The sequence below is a fragment of the Pipra filicauda genome, unplaced genomic scaffold (assembly GCF_003945595.2).
Source record: "Pipra filicauda isolate LSUMZ 115617 unplaced genomic scaffold, ASM394559v2 scaffold83_size3615187_pilon, whole genome shotgun sequence".
Lineage (NCBI taxonomy): Eukaryota > Metazoa > Chordata > Aves > Passeriformes > Pipridae > Pipra > Pipra filicauda.
This window is the reverse complement of record NW_024105020.1, coordinates 3,095,684-3,118,663: the sequence shown is the minus strand read 5'-3', so window position 1 is coordinate 3,118,663 and position 22,980 is coordinate 3,095,684. Positions and strand designations below refer to the sequence as shown.

General features: G+C 40.9%; 4 protein-coding genes across 4 annotated transcripts in view; 1 reads left to right on the top strand and 3 right to left on the bottom strand.

Moving 5' to 3' along the window:
* Positions 1–975, bottom strand: part of INPP4A (inositol polyphosphate-4-phosphatase type I A) — a 123,626-nt gene extending 122,651 nt beyond the window's left edge. Inside the window, exon 1 of the mRNA XM_039390530.1 lies at positions 944–975. The gene's annotated coding sequence lies outside the window, so the exon portion shown is untranslated. The remainder of the gene's footprint in view (positions 1–943) is intronic.
* Positions 976–6,683: 5,708 nt separating this feature from the next.
* Positions 6,684–11,591, bottom strand: LOC113986404 (cytochrome c oxidase assembly factor 5). The gene is made up of 3 exons (XM_027718080.2): positions 11,360–11,591; positions 11,014–11,097; positions 6,684–8,868 (listed from the first exon to the last, which is right to left on the bottom strand). Exons 1-3 carry the CDS (start codon positions 11,459–11,461, stop codon positions 8,827–8,829), a joined length of 228 nt encoding a protein of 75 aa, XP_027573881.1. The 5' UTR covers positions 11,462–11,591; the 3' UTR covers positions 6,684–8,826.
* Positions 11,592–11,625: 34 nt separating this feature from the next.
* UNC50 (unc-50 inner nuclear membrane RNA binding protein) lies at positions 11,626–17,228 on the top strand. Its single transcript, XM_027718079.2, has 6 exons — positions 11,626–11,687; positions 12,409–12,692; positions 13,582–13,702; positions 16,080–16,219; positions 16,296–16,397; positions 16,922–17,228. Exons 2-6 carry the CDS (start codon positions 12,413–12,415, stop codon positions 17,056–17,058), a joined length of 780 nt encoding a protein of 259 aa, XP_027573880.1. The 5' UTR covers positions 11,626–11,687; positions 12,409–12,412; the 3' UTR covers positions 17,059–17,228.
* The window catches only part of MGAT4A (alpha-1,3-mannosyl-glycoprotein 4-beta-N-acetylglucosaminyltransferase A), a 78,709-nt gene continuing 72,869 nt past the window's right edge, over positions 17,141–22,980 (bottom strand). Inside the window, exon 16 of the mRNA XM_027718078.2 lies at positions 17,141–22,863. Within this exon, the coding sequence (XP_027573879.1) occupies positions 22,837–22,863 (27 nt within the window). The 3' untranslated portion in view covers positions 17,141–22,836. The remainder of the gene's footprint in view (positions 22,864–22,980) is intronic.

Below are 22,980 nucleotides of genomic sequence, written 5' to 3'. Positions count from 1 at the left end.
GAGCCTTTGAAAAAAGCTTTAGCAAATGGTGGTTCTGCAAGGGGAAACAAATTATCTTGTTTCCAGCACAACCTGGTTCTTGCTTTAGAGTTTGAGGGCAGAGGAACAGATGCATCTCTGATTCTGTCCTTAAAAAGCAACCTGGCTAAACCTTCCCAGCTGACTCTCTGCTGCCAGCTTAGACAAATTCAACATCAGAGGCTTCTGCAGAAAGAATGATATCGGCCTACCGATGGAGAGCTTCTATCAACACCATGCAGGCCTGTCCAGCAAAAGTCCCTCTACCAACTTCGCAGTCCATGCTAGGCTTTGACCAGCATATAGTGACTTTACTCGTGGTATGGGGGGAATGTATGCCACTGGGATAAAGCTTCGAGTTCATTCTTAACGCTGCTCTGCCAAAGCCACATGAGACGGATGATGGTGCATCAGTACTGCAAAGGCATTTCTACCATATTTCACAACCATATTCCAGCTTAATAAATAGGCAAAAATCTGAAATATGCACCAAACTAAACAATCTGCTTCCTTTTAAGGCTTCTCCACATGGGAAAGGAACCATGAAAGCCGGTCTGGAATAAATTAAGGGAGGTTAAATATCATCCTTGTACTGGATGTCTCACTCCCCTATCTCTCCCCGAGGCGGCTGTTTACGCGCAGTACCATCCACACACGCTGTTTACCCGCACCCGCCGCAGCCCAGCCCGGCCCAGGACGAGCCGCAGCGAGCGACGAGCGCGCACCGACCGCGCCGGTACCGCCGCAGGTGACAGCGCCGTGACCGAGCACCGGCGGGCAGGGCCTCCCCAAGATGGGGGCTCGGCGGGGCGCGCCCGGCACAGAGGCGCCTCCGCCGCAGCCGTACGAGCCCCGCCGCACCCGGCGCTCGGTCTCGCACCTTCTTCCTCCGACCCCCGCTCCCCGGCCTGCGCCCATCGCTCACCTCCGCAGCCGCCGCTCGCCGGGCACCGCCCCGCGGCAGCCGCCGGCCCCGCGCCCCCAGCGGCTCCGGCGCCCGCCCGCTCTGACGGCGCCGGGAGCGGCGGCCCCGCCCCGGCGCTGGCCCGGCCCCCTGCGGCCGCGGCGAGGCGGCATCGCCTCCCGCCGGGGCTGGAACTACACCGCCGCAGGGTGCCCCCTCCGGCCGCCCCGGCCAGCTTCGGCTCCGAATCATCCAAAAACAGAGAAATTAGGATTCTCTTGTATCTTCATCTGAAATGGGGATTTTGAGAACGGAAATGTCACGGGTCTGCAAAATACCCATATCACAGCTATGATGTTTGAGCCAGATTATTTGAGCCAATAATCCAGATTTGTTTTTCTTTTCTAGTAAAAAAATCACAGAATTAATTAGGTTGGAAAAGACCTGTAAGATCAACAAGTCCAACCTATGACTGAACATCACCATGCCAATTAGACCATGGCACTGAGTGCCACGTCCAGTCTTTCCATAAACACCTCCACGACCTCCCTGGACACCCAATCCCAATATCTAATCACCCTTTCTGTGAAGAAATTCTTGCTAATGTCCAACCTAAAGCTCCCTTGGCACAGCTTAAGACTATGTCCTCTCATCCTGTCGCTGGTTGCCTGGGGGAAGAGGCTGACCCCCACCTGGCTACAACCTCCTTTCAGGTAGTCCTAGAAAAACAAAAGCAATAAGGTCACCCCTGAGCAATAAGGTCACTCCTGAGCCTCCTCTTCTCCAGGCTAAACAATCCCAGATCCCTCAGCCACTCCTCACAGAACTTATGCTCCAGACCTTTCACCAGGCTTGACTGCCCTTCTCCAGACCCACTCCAGCACCTCAATGTCTTTCCTGAATTGAAAGGCCCGGAACTGGACGCAGCACTCAAGGAATGGCCAGACCAGTGCTGAGTACACAGGAAGAATCGCTTCCCTAGTCCTGCTGGCCACAGTATTTCTCATACATGTCAGCAGGTTTCCTCCATCCATACTTACTTACTGTCCACACTTGAAGTTTCTTGATGGCTGTCTCAGCCAACTGCCATTTGTTGAAACTGCTGTGTCTCTAGAGCCTGGGCTCCATTTTTTAACCAATTTCTGTAGCACGCTGCTATCAATGAAGGGTTTAACGTGCTCAAGCAGTGTTCAGTGTAATTTGAAAGAAGGTAGGAAGAGGTCACAATCCAGCTCTGGCTCATTCTATTATTTTTATACAGTGCACAAAAGCCAAGAGGTATGCAAGGGGCTCCTGCTTGCAGGAACCATGCTAAAGTGAGGTATTACTGAGACACACACAGACACACTTGTCTGGATGACTCCAGCCAACTGTGCATGACCTGCAGAGGACCGCTGCCAAGCACCAGCTGAGTCGGTCCCAACACCACTCTAGTGTAAGAATTTTAATTTCCCTGTTGCAGTTCCCTCGTGCTGGAAGCTGCCAGCTCAAGTCCTCAATACCATCTGAATTTGGATGGAGAAGCCAGGAGATGTAGCTTAAATTTTTCATTTTTCTTTACACGTCATTGGTGGAATTCCATGCAAGCACTTCCGGCTTCAAAATCACACAGATCTTACAGAGAAGAGGTGTTTTCAATGCCTACTCAAGCATATGTTACTATTAATATTTATCTTTGGTCATAGTTTAGCACAAAGCTCATGAACCCTGCCATGATTTTTAACAAAAAAGAGACAGAAAATAAGAGCTCTTCTGCATACCATGCAAACTTAAAGCCATCCTCTCATAAAAATATCAAATATACTTGTCAAGAACAGGTTAGAAAGCAAGTAGACATTATCACTAGCATCCTTCAATTTAAATAGAGTGCTTCACAGCATTAAGAAGTAAAAAACAGTTTATTTGCAGCTGATGACATTTTTAATCATCATCAAACAAATTACAACCTTTTATAATAGGAGGTTTGGACAACTCAAGGACCCACCAAGGATTCTGGAAGAATGATGTTTACTACTGTTCACTTAGCATTAGGAAATCAAAACAGCACTAAAACCCAAGGGACCAAAAGGGCACTTACGTCACACCAGCATAGAAGAACCACATGTAGAACCACCACGTAGGCAGAGCAGTGTATTTTACCCAGGGCAAAATACAAGAAAAACCAGCAGGGCAGGAATGAATAGGTTCAAGAGGTTTTTCATTTACCTAATTTTTTGGTAAGATTTTGTTTTCTTAATTAAAGAAATCTGTAAGTAACAAATCTCACAAACTAATTGTCACAGAAGAACTGTATTTGAGTAGAGGTGCTTAGAGAACTGCTCTGGGACCATTACTAGGTTTAAGACTATTTCACATTTTCTTCAAAGATGTGTAAGCACATATAAACTCATTGCTGATTATATTTGTGGACAACCCAACAGCTGACACTGTGGTGAACAAAAGAACTGGACCATCACATAAGAGTTCTGGAACAGCTGATAAAGCATACTGTTCAAAATTACTATAATTTTTAAATAGCCAAATCTCAGGCTATACATCCAGGAAAAGAACACAAAGCCGTACCTTGGGAAAACAAGCCACACACTGGAAAAAACCACTGACTCTGAAAAAGGCATTAGGGTCATAATGGACGAGGAACTGAAACACGAGATCCCAACTTAACACTTTGACAAATATGAGATATCCACCTTGGAAGCAAAATCCAAAGAAAGCAGGGATTTTACCTGCATGTAGACCAATGAAAAAAACTGTAACAGGGTTTTATCTCCTTAAAAGAAGATTACAAATCTGTGAAGGGACTAAGGAAGACAGGCATAACACAAGATTTTAGGAAGTCAATCCATGCATTTCATTGAGAAATATTAAAAGCATTCAAATGCTTTCCAGCAGGAAAATATAAGATACTGTCCTCTTTTGTAGAGCCATCCCCTCTTCTTTTCCCCTAAGTGAAAGCTGAAGTCAAATTCTAGTCACAAGACAGACGTACTTCAACACAGGGATTACTAGCTATTGAAATATAGTATCAAAAGGAAACATAATTAGATTTTATGCCCTTTTCAAGAGCCAATGCCTTTCTCTGGCATAAAAACCTTCACAGAAGGTCAGATCAGATGAAGGGTGTCAAACTCTAACCACTAACATAAAGCAGGAAGGAATCTGAATGTCCAGTCTCAGCTGATAAAGTGCTTTATGTAATTTCTGCCTTTATATTGAACAATGCAAAATTTTACACATCAATTCACCCTCAGCACACTATTCACCCTCATCTTCTGTAGTTTGTCAATGATCTGCAACTTGTAAAAGATTTCTTCCCACACAGATTTCCAGAAACTATTCTGCTATGCCCATTAAAGAGGTATGGCTGAGACAGAATCAAAAGCTTACGACAAGCAATAGCTAACAAATATTAGACCTCTCTGTTCCACCAGCAAAAAAATATAAAAAATTTCTGTCATAAGATGACTAAGAAGTTTATATTCTTCATGATAATGAAGGGCAGCACAATTTTACAGCAGCACAGTTTATCATTAGAATTTATGAATTACAAGCCAATTTCTATATTTGCTATTTTTCCATAGCTCCTTTTAAAGTACTAGTAGTAATATTGCAAATTTGGGATATCTTGTTTTAAGTCACAGAGATTCACAAGTATCATTTCATCCGTTACTAAAAATCTTTAGTGGAATTATTCCCTTCCATTTCACTGCAGCCCATTAGAACCTAAAGGCCAAGAAAGAAGGTGGCACATGAAAGCTTCCACTAGGGCAAACAAACCTCAGCTCGACACAAAAATATAATTTCAATGTTTATCTACTTGAAATATATCACCTGCTACTGACATAATTAGGTAGCTATTAAAATGCTTACCTTATTGTTTCTTCCTCTTTCAATGTTTAAGGACATTATTAATGAACCTACTGTAAGTCCTGAAAATAAAGCTAGTCCACTTCAAGAAGCTGCTCTTTATGTTCACAAAATTTTCTTCCTACAGACTGTCAACCAAGTCACTGGGGGGTGTTCCACTTACAGAAATAGCTGGTTAATGATTTTCTGAAGATATTTCCAACAAAACAATGCCAGAGACAGAAAATTCAGCATGCACATTCGGAAAAGAAAAATAAGAAATGATCTTAAGGTTTCTGGTTACTATTCTATCAACTACAGTTTAAGACTGGAATTAAACTGTTGTGCTCTTCAGCTGTAGACAACAAGACACATATTTAGAATAAAGACACATATTCCAAATCATAGAATCATAGAATCAGCCGGGTTGGAAGGGACCTCTGAGATTATCAAGTCCAACCCCTGATCCACTACTGCCGTGGTTACTAGACCATGGCACTAAGTGCCACGTCCAGTCTCATCTTAAAAACTCCAGGGACGGAGAATCCACCACTTCCCTGGGCAGCCCATTCCAATACCTGATTACCCTCTCCGTAAAGAATTTCTTCCTAATATCTAACCTAAACCTCCCCTGGCAGAGCTTAAGACCATGCCCTCTTGTCTTACTGATAGTTGCCTGGGAGAAGAGACCAACCCCCACCTGGCTACAACCTCCTTTGACGGAGTTGTAGAGAGTGATGAGGTCTCCCCTGAGCCTCCTCTTCTCCAGGCTGAACAACCCCAGCTCCCTCAGCCTCTCCTCATAGGACTTGTGCTCGAGTCCCTTCACCAGCCTTGTTGCTCTTCTCTGGACCTGCTCCAGCACCTCAATATCCTTCCTGAACTGAGGGGCCCAGAACTGGACACAGCACTCCAGGTGTGGCCTCACCAGCGCTGAGTACAGGGGAAGAATCACTTCCCTGGACCTGTTGGCCACATTGTTCCTGACACAGGCCAGGATGCCATTGGCCTTCTTGGCCACCTGGGCACACTGCTGGCTCATGTTCAGCTTCCTGTCAATCCAAACTCCCAGGTCCCTTTCTGCCTGGCCACTCTCCAGCCATTCCATGCCCAGCATGTAGCACTGCAGGGGGTTGCTGTGGCCAAAGTGCAAGACCCGGCACTTGGCCTTGTTGAACCTCATCTCGTTGGAATCAGCCCAACTCTCCAGCCTGTCCAGGTCCCTCTGCAATGACCACATATCAAGTGCTGGGGCAGCATGAGTACTTGTGAAATTCATCATGTCAACAAAGCTGCTATGGTTCTGTATTTCTAAGTTTTCCAACCACAGGCTTAAACAAGAGATACTGCTTACCACCTACATTCTATGGCTGCATTTTTAGATGATTTCAATTTAATGCTCTTCTTATGAGCAGAAGGTGTCAATTTAGTTTGTTCCAGGCTTCCACTGGAAAAAATAGTATTATTTTAAAAGTCTGCTTTGAAAAAAAGCATCTCACCCAACCTGCTACTCTCCAGAAACTTAAAAGTGAAGAGAGAATACACAACCAATTTCTTATTCCACCCAGTGAATAATGAAGGTCTTTAATAAGTAATATAAACACACAGACTCATATGCTTATCACTTCATACTAACTTGGAAGAACAGAGTTAATGACCTGAAGAATTTTCAGAGTAAATGACTATGGCATATTTCTGCAGTTCTGCAATATGTGTTTACAGCCATTTAAATACAAATGTGTTTGCAGGATTAGACCACAGAGAGAACACGTTAATTGATGAAACCAGATGTAATGACACAGACAGGTCCTAACACTGACGGAGCCGCAGCCTGCGATGTCAGTCCTGACAGCATTCAGCACTCTCTGACTCTGCCACTGGGTAAAACGAATGGGAGGAATGAGAGCAGCAGGGAAAGTTCTTTGCAAACTGTGTCCTGTATTTATTCAATACGAATTATTAGCACCACATATATTTCTGATTCTAAACCCAGCCTTTTGGAGCCATGTCAACTATTTGTCCATAGCAATCCAATTTCACGGATTCAGACACATTGCATCTTCCATCTTGCAAAATCTACCACAGCATAGAAATATGCACTTTTTTTAGTAGTGTACCACAAGGCATGAGACAAAAATATCAATATATTTAAATAAAAACATTTACTGTATTAGGAAAAAAGCTAGAATCAAATCTATAGTACCTACAGCTTTCCATTAATAAAACAAATTATTATTTTTCCCACAAAAAACATTAATATCTCTCGAGTAGAACAGTGGTCAAAGTCCCAAGACAATTACATAGGTAGTCATTTTTAAACAGAATATGATTTTACCCAACACTGGAATTGAACAGTGATAGTCTCTTGAGCAAATCAGTATTTTGATACATATTATAGGTATTTTTATACTGTCCTAGGTAGTTAGTGAACCACTAGGAAGTTTTTACAGTAACATTCTAGTGGATTGAATAATACAAATATTCTGTTAATTATTAAATCCTTAAATGTCCAATAGCAAACACTGAATTTAACACTCGATCTCCACTGGATTGAAGCCAATTACTAAAAATAACTCTAACTAGCTGTCTCTCTATGATCTGTTATCTGTCTGCTCCTTTCCAAAAGTGGTTCCTGCAGCACCATGAGGTGAGGCTTGGTGATTATGGCCGAGAAAGGAACATAGATCACCTGAACCATCAAGCCTACAGGCTGCTGCAGCAGAGCAGACCATGGAAGAGTCCGTGATTACCAAAACCACATACTAGTCTGACTCTTCTCTCTAACTGACATTTAAATACCTGCCATGTGGCTTTTTATTTATTTTTGCTCCCTTTGAGAAGGCTTGCGAGTAATACTTTGAAATTAGAGTGCTAAGTTAAGAACACTCTTAATAGACATCATTTTATAATTTTTGTGTATGTAAAGAGAGGATATGGTAACTAGGCGGTGGAAAACAAAGGATGTTTACAGCACTTGAACAAATGAACTAGCTTCCATATAATCAACAGAACACGAAAATGTGAAATCAATGTTGATTTATAATTGCAAAAATAAAGTCCTACACATACAAGGAATATAAACAGTCTTTGATCACAGAACAGTTGCTTAAGACAGAATTAAATAATCAACATGCACTCATTCACTGAAGTCATCACTTTTACAAACAGTTAAGTGTTGCATGCATCTGTTCAGACTAAATGTAAATCAGACACTTGGCTATAAGCTTCAGCCAAGAAGTTACTATGACTCTCCTCTCTCACTATCTCCCAATCTTGTTTCTAATCACCTTATCTGAAGTTATTTGAGTTGCCACTTGTAAGAGTTACACTACTATTTATTTCTTAAAGGCTTCTAAAAGGCAGGGAATGACACAGAGATACTGAAAGAAGAAAAAAAAAATTCCTTTGGGAAAAAAGTTCTTAATCAGAACCAGTTAATATTGACCACTGTCACAGTTTAAGAACTGTTACCCCCACAAATCCTACTTCCTTACCAATGTGAGAATGAAAAACATCACCACTCCCATCTATTAGTGCAGATTTAATGGGCACAAACCTACTGGAGAGGAAGCAACTTGCACACACATTTTACAACCTTGGTCAACTCCTCATCTCTGAAAACAGTTCTATCCTGAGGTATCCTCTGGGATACCAGTCTGCTAAGAAAACTCTTCCTCAACACATCAAGTGAACTCCCAGTTCCATACCTTCTATTATTGTAATAGCAAAACATGACCGGAATTCACAGTAAGGTCACAGAAGACAACTTCACTTCAAAACAGAATGATAAATTCTGCAGCTTATTCTGGATTTCACATATTTTATTTCAAGTACATGACAAGTACCCATTTTGGTCAGAACCTGCAGCTTTAGGCTTGTCTTCTTTTTAACATTTAAATGCACATCCAGGTCAATCTATCAGAATACTCAGGAGCAGGTACCTTCCACGAAAACACTGCATGAAAGGATATAGCAGGTACAATCTTCTTACTTTAGTCTCTGTTTTTTGTAAAGTGCTGATGAACCCTGAATTCCCATGGCTAGGTCTCTTGATGAAGACTTCAGTATCCCTTCCTTCCTCTGAATCTTGCCCTGGTATCCAACTGAAAATTGAAGTCAATATATTAAAAGCTGGTATTTTGCAAAAGAAATATTTTAGAGTGCTTGTGCTACCTTGGCACTTAGTAACATCAGAACAAAGGCCAGAATAAAGCAGAAGGCACTGTAAAGAAAACTAGTGATATAGCCAACAAGCCATAGGGTGGTTCTGATGAGAGACATTATATTATCTTAAATCTCACACAAAATTAAAATTATGTGATAAGCATCCTGTGCATTCTGAAATAAACAGTGGAGCAACACAGATGACAAGAGCAGCATAGTAGGACGTCAAAGAACACACAAAAACAAGGTAGTGTAAGTCTGCTTAAATCAGTTTTTCCAAATGTAACTGATAATCTGAAGGAGGGAAATTCAGATTTGGTTGAAGTGGGAGTCACTGCAAATGTCCATGAGGAGAGGGATAACTTAAATACAAGAAGTTTGTGGAAAAAATAGAAATAAATCAGTAAAAACTGAAATAATATTCAGCTTCTAAAATGTACAAGTTTATTCTTGGCAGTTACAAAAAAAGATTTAATGGAAGGCTAAAGATGACAGTAAAGCTAAAATAAAAGGTACACTGCAGTACTTACAGAAGCTAAATTGCAATTTCTTTCCCAGTGCAGCAGAAAAATATACTTTGATCTTGGGAGAATTCTTCTGAATTTAGATAGTCAGACTTGAAGATGGCAGCGACAGATTGCAACTCAGCCATATTCAGATATTAGATTGAGGAGGTTTCTTTTATCTCCATTAACTAACCCTCTTCCACGATTCAAAACTGCAGTAAAATTTGTAAAGAGCTCGACTACATGATAACATAGCTTATCCAATAACCTAGCAGCTTCCACTTTAAATCCTGTTCCTACTTAAATGTCTAAAGTTTACTGAAGCTTACTCTACTGATAAGACATTCTATTTCCTCACAAAGAAAACAGTATCTAGACAAAATCCCTAATCATTTTAGAATATTCTAAATAATATTTGCATCTAGTGTCTAACTTGGTTTTGGACACTCTTTAATCCTCACTATTGTAACAAGTAAAAAATTTGGCAGGGTACAATTATTAATTATTGAAATTCTCAAAATTAACAGGACAAGAAAAACATCACTCACCAGCCTTAGAATTTCAGGCAATTAAATAGAATCATCTAAGAGCCAGGCTTCTTCCCACATGACTGGATACATTTAGACTGCAATTTAAGTTTCATCAGGCTGCCTTAACAATCCAGATAAAAATACAGGCACATCACCTGTATATGTTGCTACTGCAGCATCATATAGGTATTTCAAACATTTAATACACAGCATTTTTCCTGTCTGCAGAAATAATAATTTGTGACTGTATGGATTAATATGGTTCATATAGGAGAGGTACAAAAAGCTGGAATGACTACTTCAGAATGGAAGAAAAATTTTAGGTACCATTTCAGCTGTGCACTTTTCATTATGTACCACATCAGCTAAAAATAAAAATCAGCCCTGCACAACTCATGTTTTGATACCATCTTTATAATATTTTAACTATTTTTAAAATATCATGGAAACACAGGCAAGACGTTTCTGGACATGGAACTCCTATCAAAATAGGGGAAACTTTATCTAGTGACATTTTTGTAAGTATCATATGGGATAGTTCGCTATATAAAAAACCCAAACTGTTAGTTATCATGAATTCAAGTACTCCGAGAAAATTAATGACTCAATGTGAATTCAATGCAAGATCCTGATTCAACAGTGAAAGTCTCATTTAATTTCATTTCAGTGTTCTCTATACAGATTCTCTTTGGATGTCTTGCAGACAAAAAATGTCTTGTCAATATTTTATCTTACAATTACCTGATCTAGAATTTTTTTAAACCAAAACTTTACTAAAAACAATAGTAAAAATACCTACCTCACTACCTGTGACATTCTAAGCCTAATTCAATATAAACACATTTTTCCATTTTTTCATACACTACTTTTTCTTCATGAGAACAATCAGAGTTTTTCTACATACGAACATCCATATTTTAAATCGGATTCAAAGGCAGGAGTTGTTCTGCTTAATGACACCAGCTTTACTGAATTAAAATGTTCTTCAAAAAAGTGGGGAAAGGACAGAAAGCATCCAGGCCACTGTCACCAGACACGCCACACTTACCATTGATCTTTTGCATGCAAAGAATGTCACTTGCAAACTCCTACAGTGTCCTTCCCTCAAGCATTGTTTAGGGCTTTTGTTTTCCTAGTAGATGAAAAATAAGGGATTAAAACCTTGATTTGTGCAGCTCGTCAAAGAAACACCAAAATACTTCCTAGAATCATAGAGTGGTTTGGGTTGGAAGGGGACCTTGCAGGTCACCTCGTTCCAACTTCATACAAGGTCTACTGGGGATTTCGCCTCGCTACGATGACCTGCGCTTTCCCCTGGAGCTGTAATTCTCTGAGGTGCTGCATACAGGAGCGAGCAGGCCGGAAAGGGGCGGCTTGCAGGCGGCAGCGCTCACCTGCAGCACGCAGGGGCTCTCCAGCAGGCACTGCCGCAGGTCCTCCCGCACGCCGCTGCAGGCGCGCTCGTCCTCCTCCTTGTCCTCGTAGTACTTGGGCATGGCGGCGAGCCCAGCCCTACGCGCCGCTACCGCTCCCGCCCGCCCTGGCGACACCTCCGGCGGCCTCCGGCATCCCGGGCGCTGCGGCCGCTTCCGGCGGGGGCAGGAAGGGCCGGGGCGGTGCCGGGAAGGATCCCGGGCGCCTGCGCCGCGGACGGTGCCGGAAGGCTGCGGGAGGCGGTGGCGGCGGTGCCGGGCGGGGTCGCGGCGCGGGCCGGGGCAGCAGGTGAGCTCCCCCCTCTCCCCCCGGCGCGCAGCGGAGCTCGGGGACGTTCGGCGCCTCCCGACCCGGAGCGGAGCGCGGGTCCCGCTGAGGGGGGGCGGGTGTTCGTCAGCAGCGCCGGCCGGGCCGCCCCTAAATCTGGGAAACGTGCGGTGTTACGGGTTGGAAGGGACCTGAAAGATCATCTAGTGCCAACCCCCCCGCCATGGGCAGGGACACCTTCCACTAGACCGCGTTGCTCAGAGCTCCATCCATCCTGGCCTTGAACGCCGCCAGGGTTGGGGCGTCCACAACCTCCCTTGGCAGCCTGTTCCAGTGCCTCACCACCCTCAGAGTAAAGAATTTCTTCGTAATATATAACCTAAATTCCCTCGCTTTCAGTTTGTACCCATTACTCCTTGTCCTATCGCTACAGTTCCTGATGAAGAGTTCTTCTCTAGCTTCTCTGTTTTCCCCCCTTCCTGGAAGGTTGCTATGAGGTCTCCACACAATCTTCTCTAGGCTGAAGAGCCCCAGCTTTCTCAGCCTGTCTTCATAGGGGAGATGCTTCAGCCCTCTGTCACTTAGTGGCCTCCTCTGGACTTGCTCCAACAATTGTCACTGTTTATACTTGTGCTCAGTTTTTGTCACTTCAGCATTGCAGGCACGGCCTGCATCATGTGATTTTATTTGTAGCCGTCACTATATGCAAAACCAAACACATCTTTTGAAATTCTTTCTTTAGCAAGATGCTGCCAACCACCTTGGTTAGTTCTCGGAGCCAGGGCAATGGTGCGCTGAGCCCCAGGGATGCTGCAAGGCACACGGCCGGAGCGAAACGCTACAAGTACCTGCGGAGGCTCTTCCACTTCCGACAGATGGACTTTGAGTTTGCGCTTTGGCAGATGCTTTATTTGTTCACTTCACCACAGAGGGTTTACAGGAACTTTCACTACAGAAAACAGACAAAGGACCAATGGGCGAGAGATGATCCTGCTTTCCTAGTACTGCTTAGTATCTGGCTCTGTGGTGAGTGCAGGACAACAGACAGCATAAGGGAGAGGGAGGGAAAGTTTAGGGATAAATATTCATTTTCCTTCCAGTAACACGCAAAAAAGAGACCAGTCCATATGTATCATCCTTTAGTCAAAGTAGAATAGAGGAAAAGGGCCTAACCTTTTGGAAGTTAAGATAGGAATTAGAAAATGGAATAGGCACAACTAAAACTGTTTAGTCTTGAATTGATCTCTGTTGCAACTCATTTTCTGTTGCATTTCAAGCTATGCAGTTCCCTGTAACTTTACAGGCAGCAATAAAACCCCATACCACACAGTAGTGCTTTACTTAAAAAATACTGAATATTTGGTTTACCTGAACATTACGGATAAAATACTGTTTTTACCATAAAGGCCCGAGTGAGATTCTGTATATTGCAGAATTAAGCTATAAACAAAGCAGCTCATCTAAGTGACTGAACTGCAAATTCAGTAAGTATTATCCCAGTTGTCTTCTGTTAAATAGCATATTGCTATTTGTAATAGCAAAAATATTTCATATAACTTTGAAATAAAACTATATATCACCACGCATGTGGTTTGGGTTCACAAGGAGCTTTTCTAAAACAATGTTCTATTTTAGCATTGTGTGAATTTTTTTAAAAATAGTTTGAGTGGAGAAATACAATTAAGCCTAAGTACAGACGAGTGTTCAATCTGTGAGAGGGATTATATTATGAATAAATTACATTAAATCTAGGTTTTGGTGGAAAAAAATGAGCTGTTGGACTAAAAATCTTGGGGGGAAAAAATAAAAAGGAAAGTGGAGATTTCATAACAGTATATTCAAAGAAACCCCATCAGTTTAAGATCTCATGCTTTCTTTTCTACAGCTGACTTTAATAATCTTTTTCTGCTTTCAGTGTCTACTGTAGGATTTGGATTTGTGCTGGACATGGGGTTTTTTGAAACAATAAAGCTGCTACTTTGGGTTGTATTCATAGACTGCGTTGGCGTTGGCCTCCTGATTGCAACTCTGATGTGGTAAGTAGTGATTTCTGAAACTGAGTTCAGTATTGCTATTCAGACGTGGAGAGTCCTCTGCTGTTTGCAAGACACTTGGTTCTTTGTTTAGGGTAAACTTATTAAGCAAGTATTGCCTATAAGTTTTGTGCTGTTGTAGTAATTGTTTCAAAATGTTGCAATAAAAAAGAACACATCTTTTTCTTCACTATTTCTTGCAAAACATAAAAAAAAATCAGGAAGTGTGTATTACAGTAAACATTCCAGCTTCTTTTCTTTCTTTTTGAGCTGGTTAATAGTCAGCAGTAATGCCAAATAAAAAATGTGTTCAAAAAAACCCAAACTGTTCAATCAGAATAATGAATGAAAAAAATAAGCAATGTAAGACTGAGGATGATTCTCTTTAAGCCCACGCTCCTTGCTGAAGATTTTAGCAAGTGCCACAACAAGCCACATCTGTTCTGTCTCACATGTGGCAGCTTCGCTGCTTTGGTGCTACTCACTGCTGGTTTTATCCTCTAGTGTCCAGGGACTTGCAGAAGTGGAGAGGCAGGAGCAGGTCAGCTTACAATCCAGGCCTCAGCACCGTGGATGTGTCCTGCAGCAATGAGGGAGCCATGAAACAATGGGAAGCTGCTGTTTCTGTGCTGTGGCAAAGGGAGGGCACCAAAGAAAGTATTTTTATTTTACCAAGAACTTAAGAAAGTAAAAACATTTAAAAGAGTTCTTAGGGATGGAGCCGACATCTTAAACTGATGCTGATTGGAAAAGGGATAAATTCCTTTCAAACAGTGGCCTCGGGAACTCCTGCAAACTTCAGGATGAGGCATGTACAAGAACTGTAGCTGATAGATGAAAAGTCCATCTGACCTATGCTTGTGTCTGGGACAGCAACCCATAAATTGCTTGGGGAAGAGCTTATAGTAAAGCTCTCTGCTCCCAGCCTGCCATTCTCTAGCAGTTTGTGCCTCAGGGTGCAGTCTTCTGAACCAGGAAGGCTTCAGCATCTGCTGATTTTCCTCTGTCTTTTAATTGGCTTCCTGCAGGCCTCAGTACTAGTCATCTGGCTCCAGTTCGGTTCAAGTCCCTTTTTCCAGTGCAGGCTCACCCTTTTTTCCAAAAACTCCCCCCATTCTTAAAGAGTCTAAACCCCTTCTTGCCTTGCCTCATCTCACCTCACCCCCAGGCTCTGCCTCCTTCTGACCCCACCCTTGGCACAAAGAGTATGTCAGAGGAAGCTTTCATAAAAACTCTGGTCCCTTAACTCATTTCTGAGCATGTATTGACTTCTTGTTCCTCTTCTAAATGTGATAAATTTTGTTATGTCAGCAGAACTTAAGCTGAAGCACAGTCCTGAGGCTTATTCCATAGCCTCTAACACCAGGCAGTGCACATTCCATTTGCATTTCTTTTCAGTAAGAATGGGCTCACGTTATGAGCACTATCCAGCTCTCCTCCTGTCTTTGCAGTGCACCAGTTCTGTAGAGATGAAATAAGCCATCTTATGTGATGTGTGCTGATCCTGTATGGGCACTTTACTGGTTTCCTCCCTGTGTGTACAGAGAGAAGTCGCAGCTTGTGGCTGCACTGATAAGATTGTAGCGCTGGTTTCTTTAAAGAAGCATTTTGTTTCTGTATTACAGGCAGTGTAGTACAGTGTTCCAGCTGTCTGTCTGTCATGGTTTGAGAACCCCAAAATCCAATTCTTAGCTTAGTCCTGCTCTCTCTCTCTCGGCTCTCAGACAACTCTGTGTCTGCCTTGGCTGCATGCTGTTTGCTGCTTCTTCAGTTCTTATCTGTTGGCTCTTTGCCACTGTCCTCTGTCCGCTGCTGCCTCTACCGCTGCTCCGTTTGCCCACTCACGGTGGAGAAAACTCCTTCAGCTTCCTAGCTACAGGCACTTAGCTCAGTTTAACACTGCTCCAAGTCCCTGCACCCCCGCCCAGCTAGGGCTGGGGGGCCCAGCCCCCAGTGGGGCTGCTGCTGCTTCTCCTCGTGGCTTTACAACATGGCTACTTCTTCCACCCCAAAACTACAACTAAGCTTCTCTTCCGTTCTGCTTGTGATATGTTTATATTTTGCAGAAGCACTCATTGGGTAAAACCTCAGAACTTCAAGGGTCACCACCCCCTGGGGTTTTACCATTTTATAACTGCAGGGGGGAAAACTGTTTCCCCCCACCACACTGTCGCATGCAGGGGGATGTAATCATAATTTTAACAAAAACATTTTAACAATGGTCTGGTCTGCATGATTCTTGCATGTTTTTTCTCCCAGATAGCAGACACTTTTGGGTAGAGAATTGGAATTGCATATGACTTACTATGTCAAACCTATGTTTTGATTGTCAGCTTTATAGATTCACATTAACAATAGTCTCAAATATCTTTTTATGTAGGTTCATTTCTAATAAGTATTTGGTGAAGCAGCAGAACAGAGACTATGATGTGGAGTGGGGGTATGCCTTTGATGTGCATCTGAATGCTTTCTACCCACTTCTAGTAATTTTGCATTTTATCCAGCTGTTCTTCATCAACTGTAAGTAGAATACTTTGAGCTCTCTGCTTCAAAATGGTGCGCTATCAAAACAGCTGAGAGCAGTTATCTCTTGCAGATGTCATCATATCTGACTCTGTCATTGGGTATTTTGTTGGGAATACATTATGGCTGATTGCCATCGGCTATTATATCTATGTGACATTCCTGGGATACAGTGGTGAGTGACATCAATTTCTTTTGTATTCATTTGACTAAAAACAAGAGCATGTTTTCAGTCTATTAATTTGATCTTAGTATATTAATTTGTAAAGCAGAGGCTCAGCTGGGTGTTGAAGTAATTCTTTCTTTGTGGTAAAAGAAGTTTGATAGAAATTTACCCATCCGGATTTTCAGCTGAGTGTACATCTTAACCAGAGAATTTGTATTCTCCACTTTACCAACTTCCCTTCTTGTATTAGACCTGTAGAACCACAACTTCGTTTCCTTGTTCCTCTGTAAATCCACTTCAAGATGTTTGCATTAGATAAAAATTCTTTAATGAGTCTAAGGCCACAGTTTTTGGTAAAGCAGTTTCAAAAAGCATTATGTAGTAACAGTAGGACTAGTAGGGCAGAGATGCCTGAGGACGACAGTAGAGCAGAACTATTTTTTCTTGCTGTCTTGCCCCAAGGCCACTCCACATGAAGCACCTCTTTTAAAGAGCACTACTTTATACTTGCTTCATTGTTGCTTCTGTTTCAGCATTGCCCTTTTTGAAGAACACAGCTATTCTTTTGTATCCCTTTGCACTTCTCATCGTGCTCTATTTGATCTCACTAGCATGTGGATGGAACTTCACCAAGATGCTTTGCTCCTTCTATAAATACAGAGTGAAATAAACCCAGGACTTCATGTATCTAATGTTTATTTTCTTTTTACGTTAGCCGTTTTTGACAGTAAAAAAAAATTTAGAACATTTTGTAAATGGTTGTAAATTTCTCTTTATTGTAGATAATTGTGTAAAAAAGTTTGAAGTGTCCTTTTTTATTAAAATATTTACAACAGTAAACATGTTAGCAATTTTGTTCAAATACTTTCTCAGTACATTCCTAAAAACAAGTTACTTGTACATCTCTGTAGCTTAAATTTAACTGCAACAAGTCTATGTAGCATAACTCTTACTGCAGGTATTTTGCACATACTGGTATAAGCTCTACATTATGAGGGGTTTAAGTGACACCAAAAAGCAGTTTTATTGAAGAGCAGTATTGGAATACCTTGCCTTGGGACTGTGTGAAAGTATAGATCTTAAGAGTGTTGCGATGGTAAAGCAACAACTGTCTCTAGATAGAGATCTGTCCTCTCCTTGCATGAAAGAACTTGAGAACAGATTTATTTTAGTGACTACTTCAAATATACATGGACAGCTCTGGCACACAGAAGAAACAGTGATGAAAGGCACAATTAACATGACCCATATCAGGTTTCCAAAAATAGCAGCGAATTTTTAAACCCAATCTCTAGCAGTCCAGTGGGTATTATTACATCCACCATTTTGAGTGGCAGGTCAATGAACATGGAAAAAAAGTACAAATTAGTTTGGCTACAAGGGTGGGCTCGTGGCAATGCCTGCAGCTGTAAAGTCCACAAGGCAGGAGTATAAACTGACCATCACAAACAATACCTTATGGAGAGTGAAGATGACAGCTTTCCAACATGGTGTTCACTAGGATTCAGTTTCCAAAACAACACAAGAGTAAACTGGTTACAGTAAGACTTAATATTTCAATACTAGAATTTGATCTCTAAGGAAAAACTATATTTTATCTCAAAATACCAAATATGCTGGCAGTGCATCTTACAGTACTGTGTGTCTCAGCCACTGTTAAGGCTTGAAGAGAAGTGTGTTTCCCTCTCAGCTATGCTGAGCAACGTTCTCCTTTAAACAAGGAAAGCACTGAACTGCTGATCCATGGAAGGCGAAGGATTCCAGTCAGGACCTGCTCCCTCCCTGGCAAACAGCACAAACTCCCGTCCTGCAGGCAGCTGCAGCCTAACTGTACACCTTTTTCCTAACAGGAATCCTAGCACCAGTGATCACCCACTTCAGTTCAAGAGTAAAAATTCATATTTAGTGCCCTTTAGATACCATTGAAGGACTCGGGGCCTGTGTACCTTCCCTTTAGAGATATCAAAGTTCACCCTCTTTAAAGAAGGCTTCATCATTCTCAAAATTAAGCTACTTTAACTTCTGGCAGCTCATTGTTTACAGCAGAAATTAGCAAAACCCTTCAGAGACCCCTCGGGTCAGAAAAGTGACACTCTCAAGGACCAATTCACCAGATCTCCATAGGGTGTGTGTTTTAAGTCAGCAATCAGTGTTGGCCTGAAAACACCAGTTGTTTAATGTTTCAGCATTATGCTGGTGATTGTAAAGATGATTTAAAAATACAAGGGTTTTTTTTTTAACCCTTTCTAACTACAGTTACTTTTCAGAATACATCCTTTCTAGTAAGAACAAATATAGAACCTTGGGTTAATGTATTCCAGGAGAGCAAGGTTTGAAAAGATTTCATTCTTCTTTTTCCCCACAAGACTAAAACAGTACTTTCAAAGTTGGAGGCAAACTACAAATTACTACAATACTTCATGTGGATCAAGTATTTCCAACAAAATACAGAGATTAGTGAAATTAAAATATATTTGAAAAAAAAAAGAAGGAAACTGTTACACAGTTGTTCAATTTTTCCAAAGACTAATCACACTCCAGCCCATTCAAGGAATTGTGTATCACAGGGGCAAAGTACAAATTGCTTTGCCTAAACTGACTCAAGGTATTTAAAAACTGCTTTTGAAACAGCATCTAGCTGTAGTAGCAGCAAGACAGAAGAGTCCAGTCTTTTCTTGGTCCATGAATCATGTTTATCTTTGAATTTTTCTAAGCCATCTTTAAGTAGAGAAAAAACAAATATATCTACAGAAATTTTTTCCATCAATGCAAATACCTGTTTGAGATGCCTGCAAAAGCTCAAAGCCTTCTACAGTGCTTTAGAAACACTCATTAAGAAAATAAAAGTGCTACTTTGGGATCACATCCTGTTCACATTATTTACAAAGATTTCATTAGGACTACCCACGAGCAAAGCAACATTATACTGCAAGCCTTGTATTTCCTTGGTCCCAAGCAATCCTAATCAGCTCACAAAAGCCAGTGCTCGTATTGGCGAGTCTGTCTGGCATCCAGTACAAGAAGTTAAGAATAATTTGCCCGGATAATGAAGGTTTCTGGCAATGCCTTTGGTTTCACAAAAGTTCACTTTTCTGAAGCTTTAACAGCATCAGAAGGAGCTAGCAGGATCATAGGATAATGCAATTTATTTTGAAACACTTTCCATTACTGTATAGCTAAGATTCAGAGGCCTAGAGGGGATTTTTAAGGCAACAACAAAAATAACCTGAAATTAAATACATGTAGGGAAAAACTCCCCCAAATAATTTAACAGGTTTAAGATACTGTTTAAGATCTCTTATGGCAATGCTGTCACTAACGACGGACAAATGCAGGAGACACCGGCCCCTCTGGAGTATATCCATCACAAACAGTGCCTGAGCTAAAGGCTGGTGAGCCAAACTGCCTAAGCATGCACTTTGCCATTTTAACCTGACTTGGGGATTGGAATTTGAAAGGTAGAAAGCCCAAAAGAGCTGTCTGCGGAAATAATTAGATAGAAAATATCCTCCTTGCTTTTAATATTTTTCAGCAAAATTTCCAAACAAATTTGCAGAACTACCTGATTACACCATCTCTGAATTTACCTGAATCCATGAAATGTAATTTGTCTTAATGTGGCACTTTTATTTAGAGAGCATATAAACTCAGGAACATTGAAACTATTAAAGCAGCCCAAGTTTTCAACTCCTGGTAGTATGATATAATAAAGATACACTAGTCTTTAGGAAACCATCCCCATTTTACCAAGCAGTAATTTGTTGTCTTGGATAAATCTCAACATTTTTGAAAACTACTGTTAACCAGAGTTCTGCAATCAGTGTGGTAGGGATCTATGTATTTAAGTATATTAGCAATGAATCATCTTAACTACTGTGAAACCTCAGGAATAGTAATGCTTTTAGAATAAGCACACAGATTTCTCCAACAAGTGGTACCGTAACCTTCTGAAATCATGGAAAAATGGAAAAGGTCACTGTCAGCAAAACTAATTATATTAAGAAACTTCAATATCTAACATATTTCTGCAGTCTGAACTGTAATAAATAACTCTAGTGTAAATAACTTGCATCATTCATCCACCGACACAGATGAGAAGAACGCCTCAATACTTTCTCAGACCTTTGCTAGGTAATGTGTGATAAAAAGCCATCGCATGACAATAATTTGATGGCACGGCATTATACAGGTGACAAACGGGGCTGTAGCACCACAACAGGCTAGAGTCACACGGGATCAGAGCCTAGTCACCCAGGTTCCAAAATCCAAGAATAAACTCCATTTATGTGGGCCAGTACTTAGCTTATGCCCACAGTCTCTATGGGCAACGCGAGCTTTCCAAGTAACATTTTATTTAGACCACCTGATGTGATCAGAAAAAGTAAACAAGGCCTGCCTGGTAGCTTTCTAACTTGAACTTACACCAGTCAGTCTAAACAGAAGGTCTTGCCTCTGTGTACAAATCTTGTCTTCCCTGTGTCCCCAGACAACATAGCTAAACCAAAATGACAACAGTCTGTAGAAACAGTTAAGCTCTTCAACTTGAATACTGCTGAACTGTCAAAGCTACGACACCACTTTCCAACAAGGCAGAAGAAAAGAGAGATTGACTCTATACCCCAGTGGTGATGGTTTGCAGTGCTGAAGAGTCAGGTTTAGGCTCCTGCTCCTTATAAACGTGTCATAAAAGAGAGGCCAAATCTATTAGCCAAATAATGCTGGAGGTACAGATTCAAGATCCCCCTCTAGATCAGGGACCCTGCAACAGGTTTTGTGCATCTGTACCCTGACCACAAAGATCTTAAAGGTCTTTTCCAACTTAAACGATTCTATGATTCTATGTTGGGAATAGCAGAGTGGGGTTTTTTCCCCACAGGGAAAACTCTCCAGCTTTCAGAGATGTCATTTCCAGGAGGCTCGTTCATAGCCCAGCTGAGAATCCCCGGGCCAAGGTAGATGCCTCCCTCCGGTGTCAGTCAGGCACTTCTTTCCTATTAAAGGGAGGAATTCTCGCCTCTCTTTTTCCTGATCATTTCTGACTAACTGAAATCTTCCCATGCCTGTGTCTTACATATAAGCACCTATTAAGAGCAGCACCAGCAGCATTAGTACTGCAACAATTCCCCTCTGGATGTAATCCAAACCATGTTTTGTTCCTGACTGAGTTTATGATTCATTTAAGATCACTGTTGTTTCCCTTGAAACGAAAAGGCAGGGTACTAACTTGAGGCCAAATTTAGTTCCTAGTAAAAAGTTCATGTGAGTTACTACACTCATCAATAAAGAAGTCAAAACTAAAACATTGTTTTTGAACAACTGAAGAAAATAAAAATAAACTGTAATGTATCCAAAATGAACACTACATTAACAGAACTTTCTAAAAGGAGACCTCCATAGATCAAATGTATCTATGTATTATTTGTTCTTTTGATGTAAAGTAACCTCTATCACTCCAAAACAAAGCTGGAGAATTATTTTTTTCAGGACAGAAAATGAATTTGTTCAGGCTAGGAAATGTTTACAAAGATTTTTAGAAATAACTGTTTGGAATAAAAAAAAAAATTCTTCTAAAATGCAATGGATTCAATCTAAAATCACTGCCGATTTAGTACATAATATGAAACAAGACATTTTAACATGCTTTTTATGTGGCTACAAACTGTACATAGTGGAATTTCATAGCCCCAAAGAATAATGCTCTTCAGAGGCTCTGTTTATGCCTCTGCACATCATTCAGATTCTGTGTACAAAACTATGTAATTTAGAAACTTAATTTAGTTTTTTTTAAACATGGCAGTAAATTTGAAATATGGTATTAATTTATGTTTGCATCTCCAAAGAAAAATGTAGAAAGATAACTTAAACTAGAGAATTCATAAAAAAACTATATCAATTTAAAATTTTACTGCATAAAAATATGTACTTTTCAAATTATTTTAATAAATTAAATATCCCTAACATTTTTAATATATATCCCTGACAGTCTATAAAAGAGGGTTCTTGTTATAGAAAATAAATGGAACTCCGAAAGTACCCCCTTCATAAAACATATTTAACAATAATTATATTTTTTTCTTCTTTTTCAAGGAATGTAACAATATGTACAACTTCTCTATATTACTATACTATCAAAATAGTACAGTTTAAGCATAGCAGGGTTTTGTAACCATAAGATGGTAAAGTCACATTTAAAGTGGAGGACAACTTGGGCCTCAGACGAACGTTATCAGTGTGGAGCATCAGCTTCTGGATGGATCAGATAAGAAGGGGTAAATACAATCTTCTCATCTACAGTAGGTTTCACAAGAGGTAGAGTTCAAGTGGAAAAGAATGAAATTTGGAATTAAGGTGCATGCTCAGTATTTTCAATTTGTGATTTGCTAAGGATGTCAGATTTTATAGGAAAAGTTTTCAAGGATCCTTTTTCCTCTAAAGCAGAATTCCATGATCAGTTTGTAATCTTTTTAATATGAATCTGAAATAGAGAATCAGAAAAAATAAGTCACCATTTAGTGTATTACATTTCTAAGAGGTAGCTATTTTCAGTGTTAGCCAAAAGTTTGAGCTTCAAAACACTGACAGAATAAAGAAA

What these genes read in the sequence shown, in the direction of transcription:
- UNC50 (XM_027718079.2), top strand. Translation starts at nt 12,413, where the DNA reads ATGCTGCCAACCACCTTGGTTAGTTCTCGGAGCCAGGGCAATGGTGCG. An exon ending in CCAGCTGTTCTTCATCAACT is followed by an intron (nt 16,220 to 16,295) that starts GTAAGTAGAATA and finishes TATCTCTTGCAG; the next exon opens with ATGTCATCATATCTGACTCT. An exon ending in GACATTCCTGGGATACAGTG is followed by an intron (nt 16,398 to 16,921) that starts GTGAGTGACATC and finishes CTTCTGTTTCAG; the next exon opens with CATTGCCCTTTTTGAAGAAC.
- LOC113986404 (XM_027718080.2), bottom strand. Translation starts at nt 11,461, where the DNA reads ATGCCCAAGTACTACGAGGACAAGGAGGAGGACGAGCGCGCCTGCAGC. An exon ending in AGAGCCCCTGCGTGCTGCAG is followed by an intron (nt 11,098 to 11,359) that starts GTGAGCGCTGCC and finishes TTCATCTACTAG; the next exon opens with GAAAACAAAAGCCCTAAACA. An exon ending in TTGCATGCAAAAGATCAATG is followed by an intron (nt 8,869 to 11,013) that starts GTAAGTGTGGCG and finishes TTCAATTTTCAG; the next exon opens with TTGGATACCAGGGCAAGATT.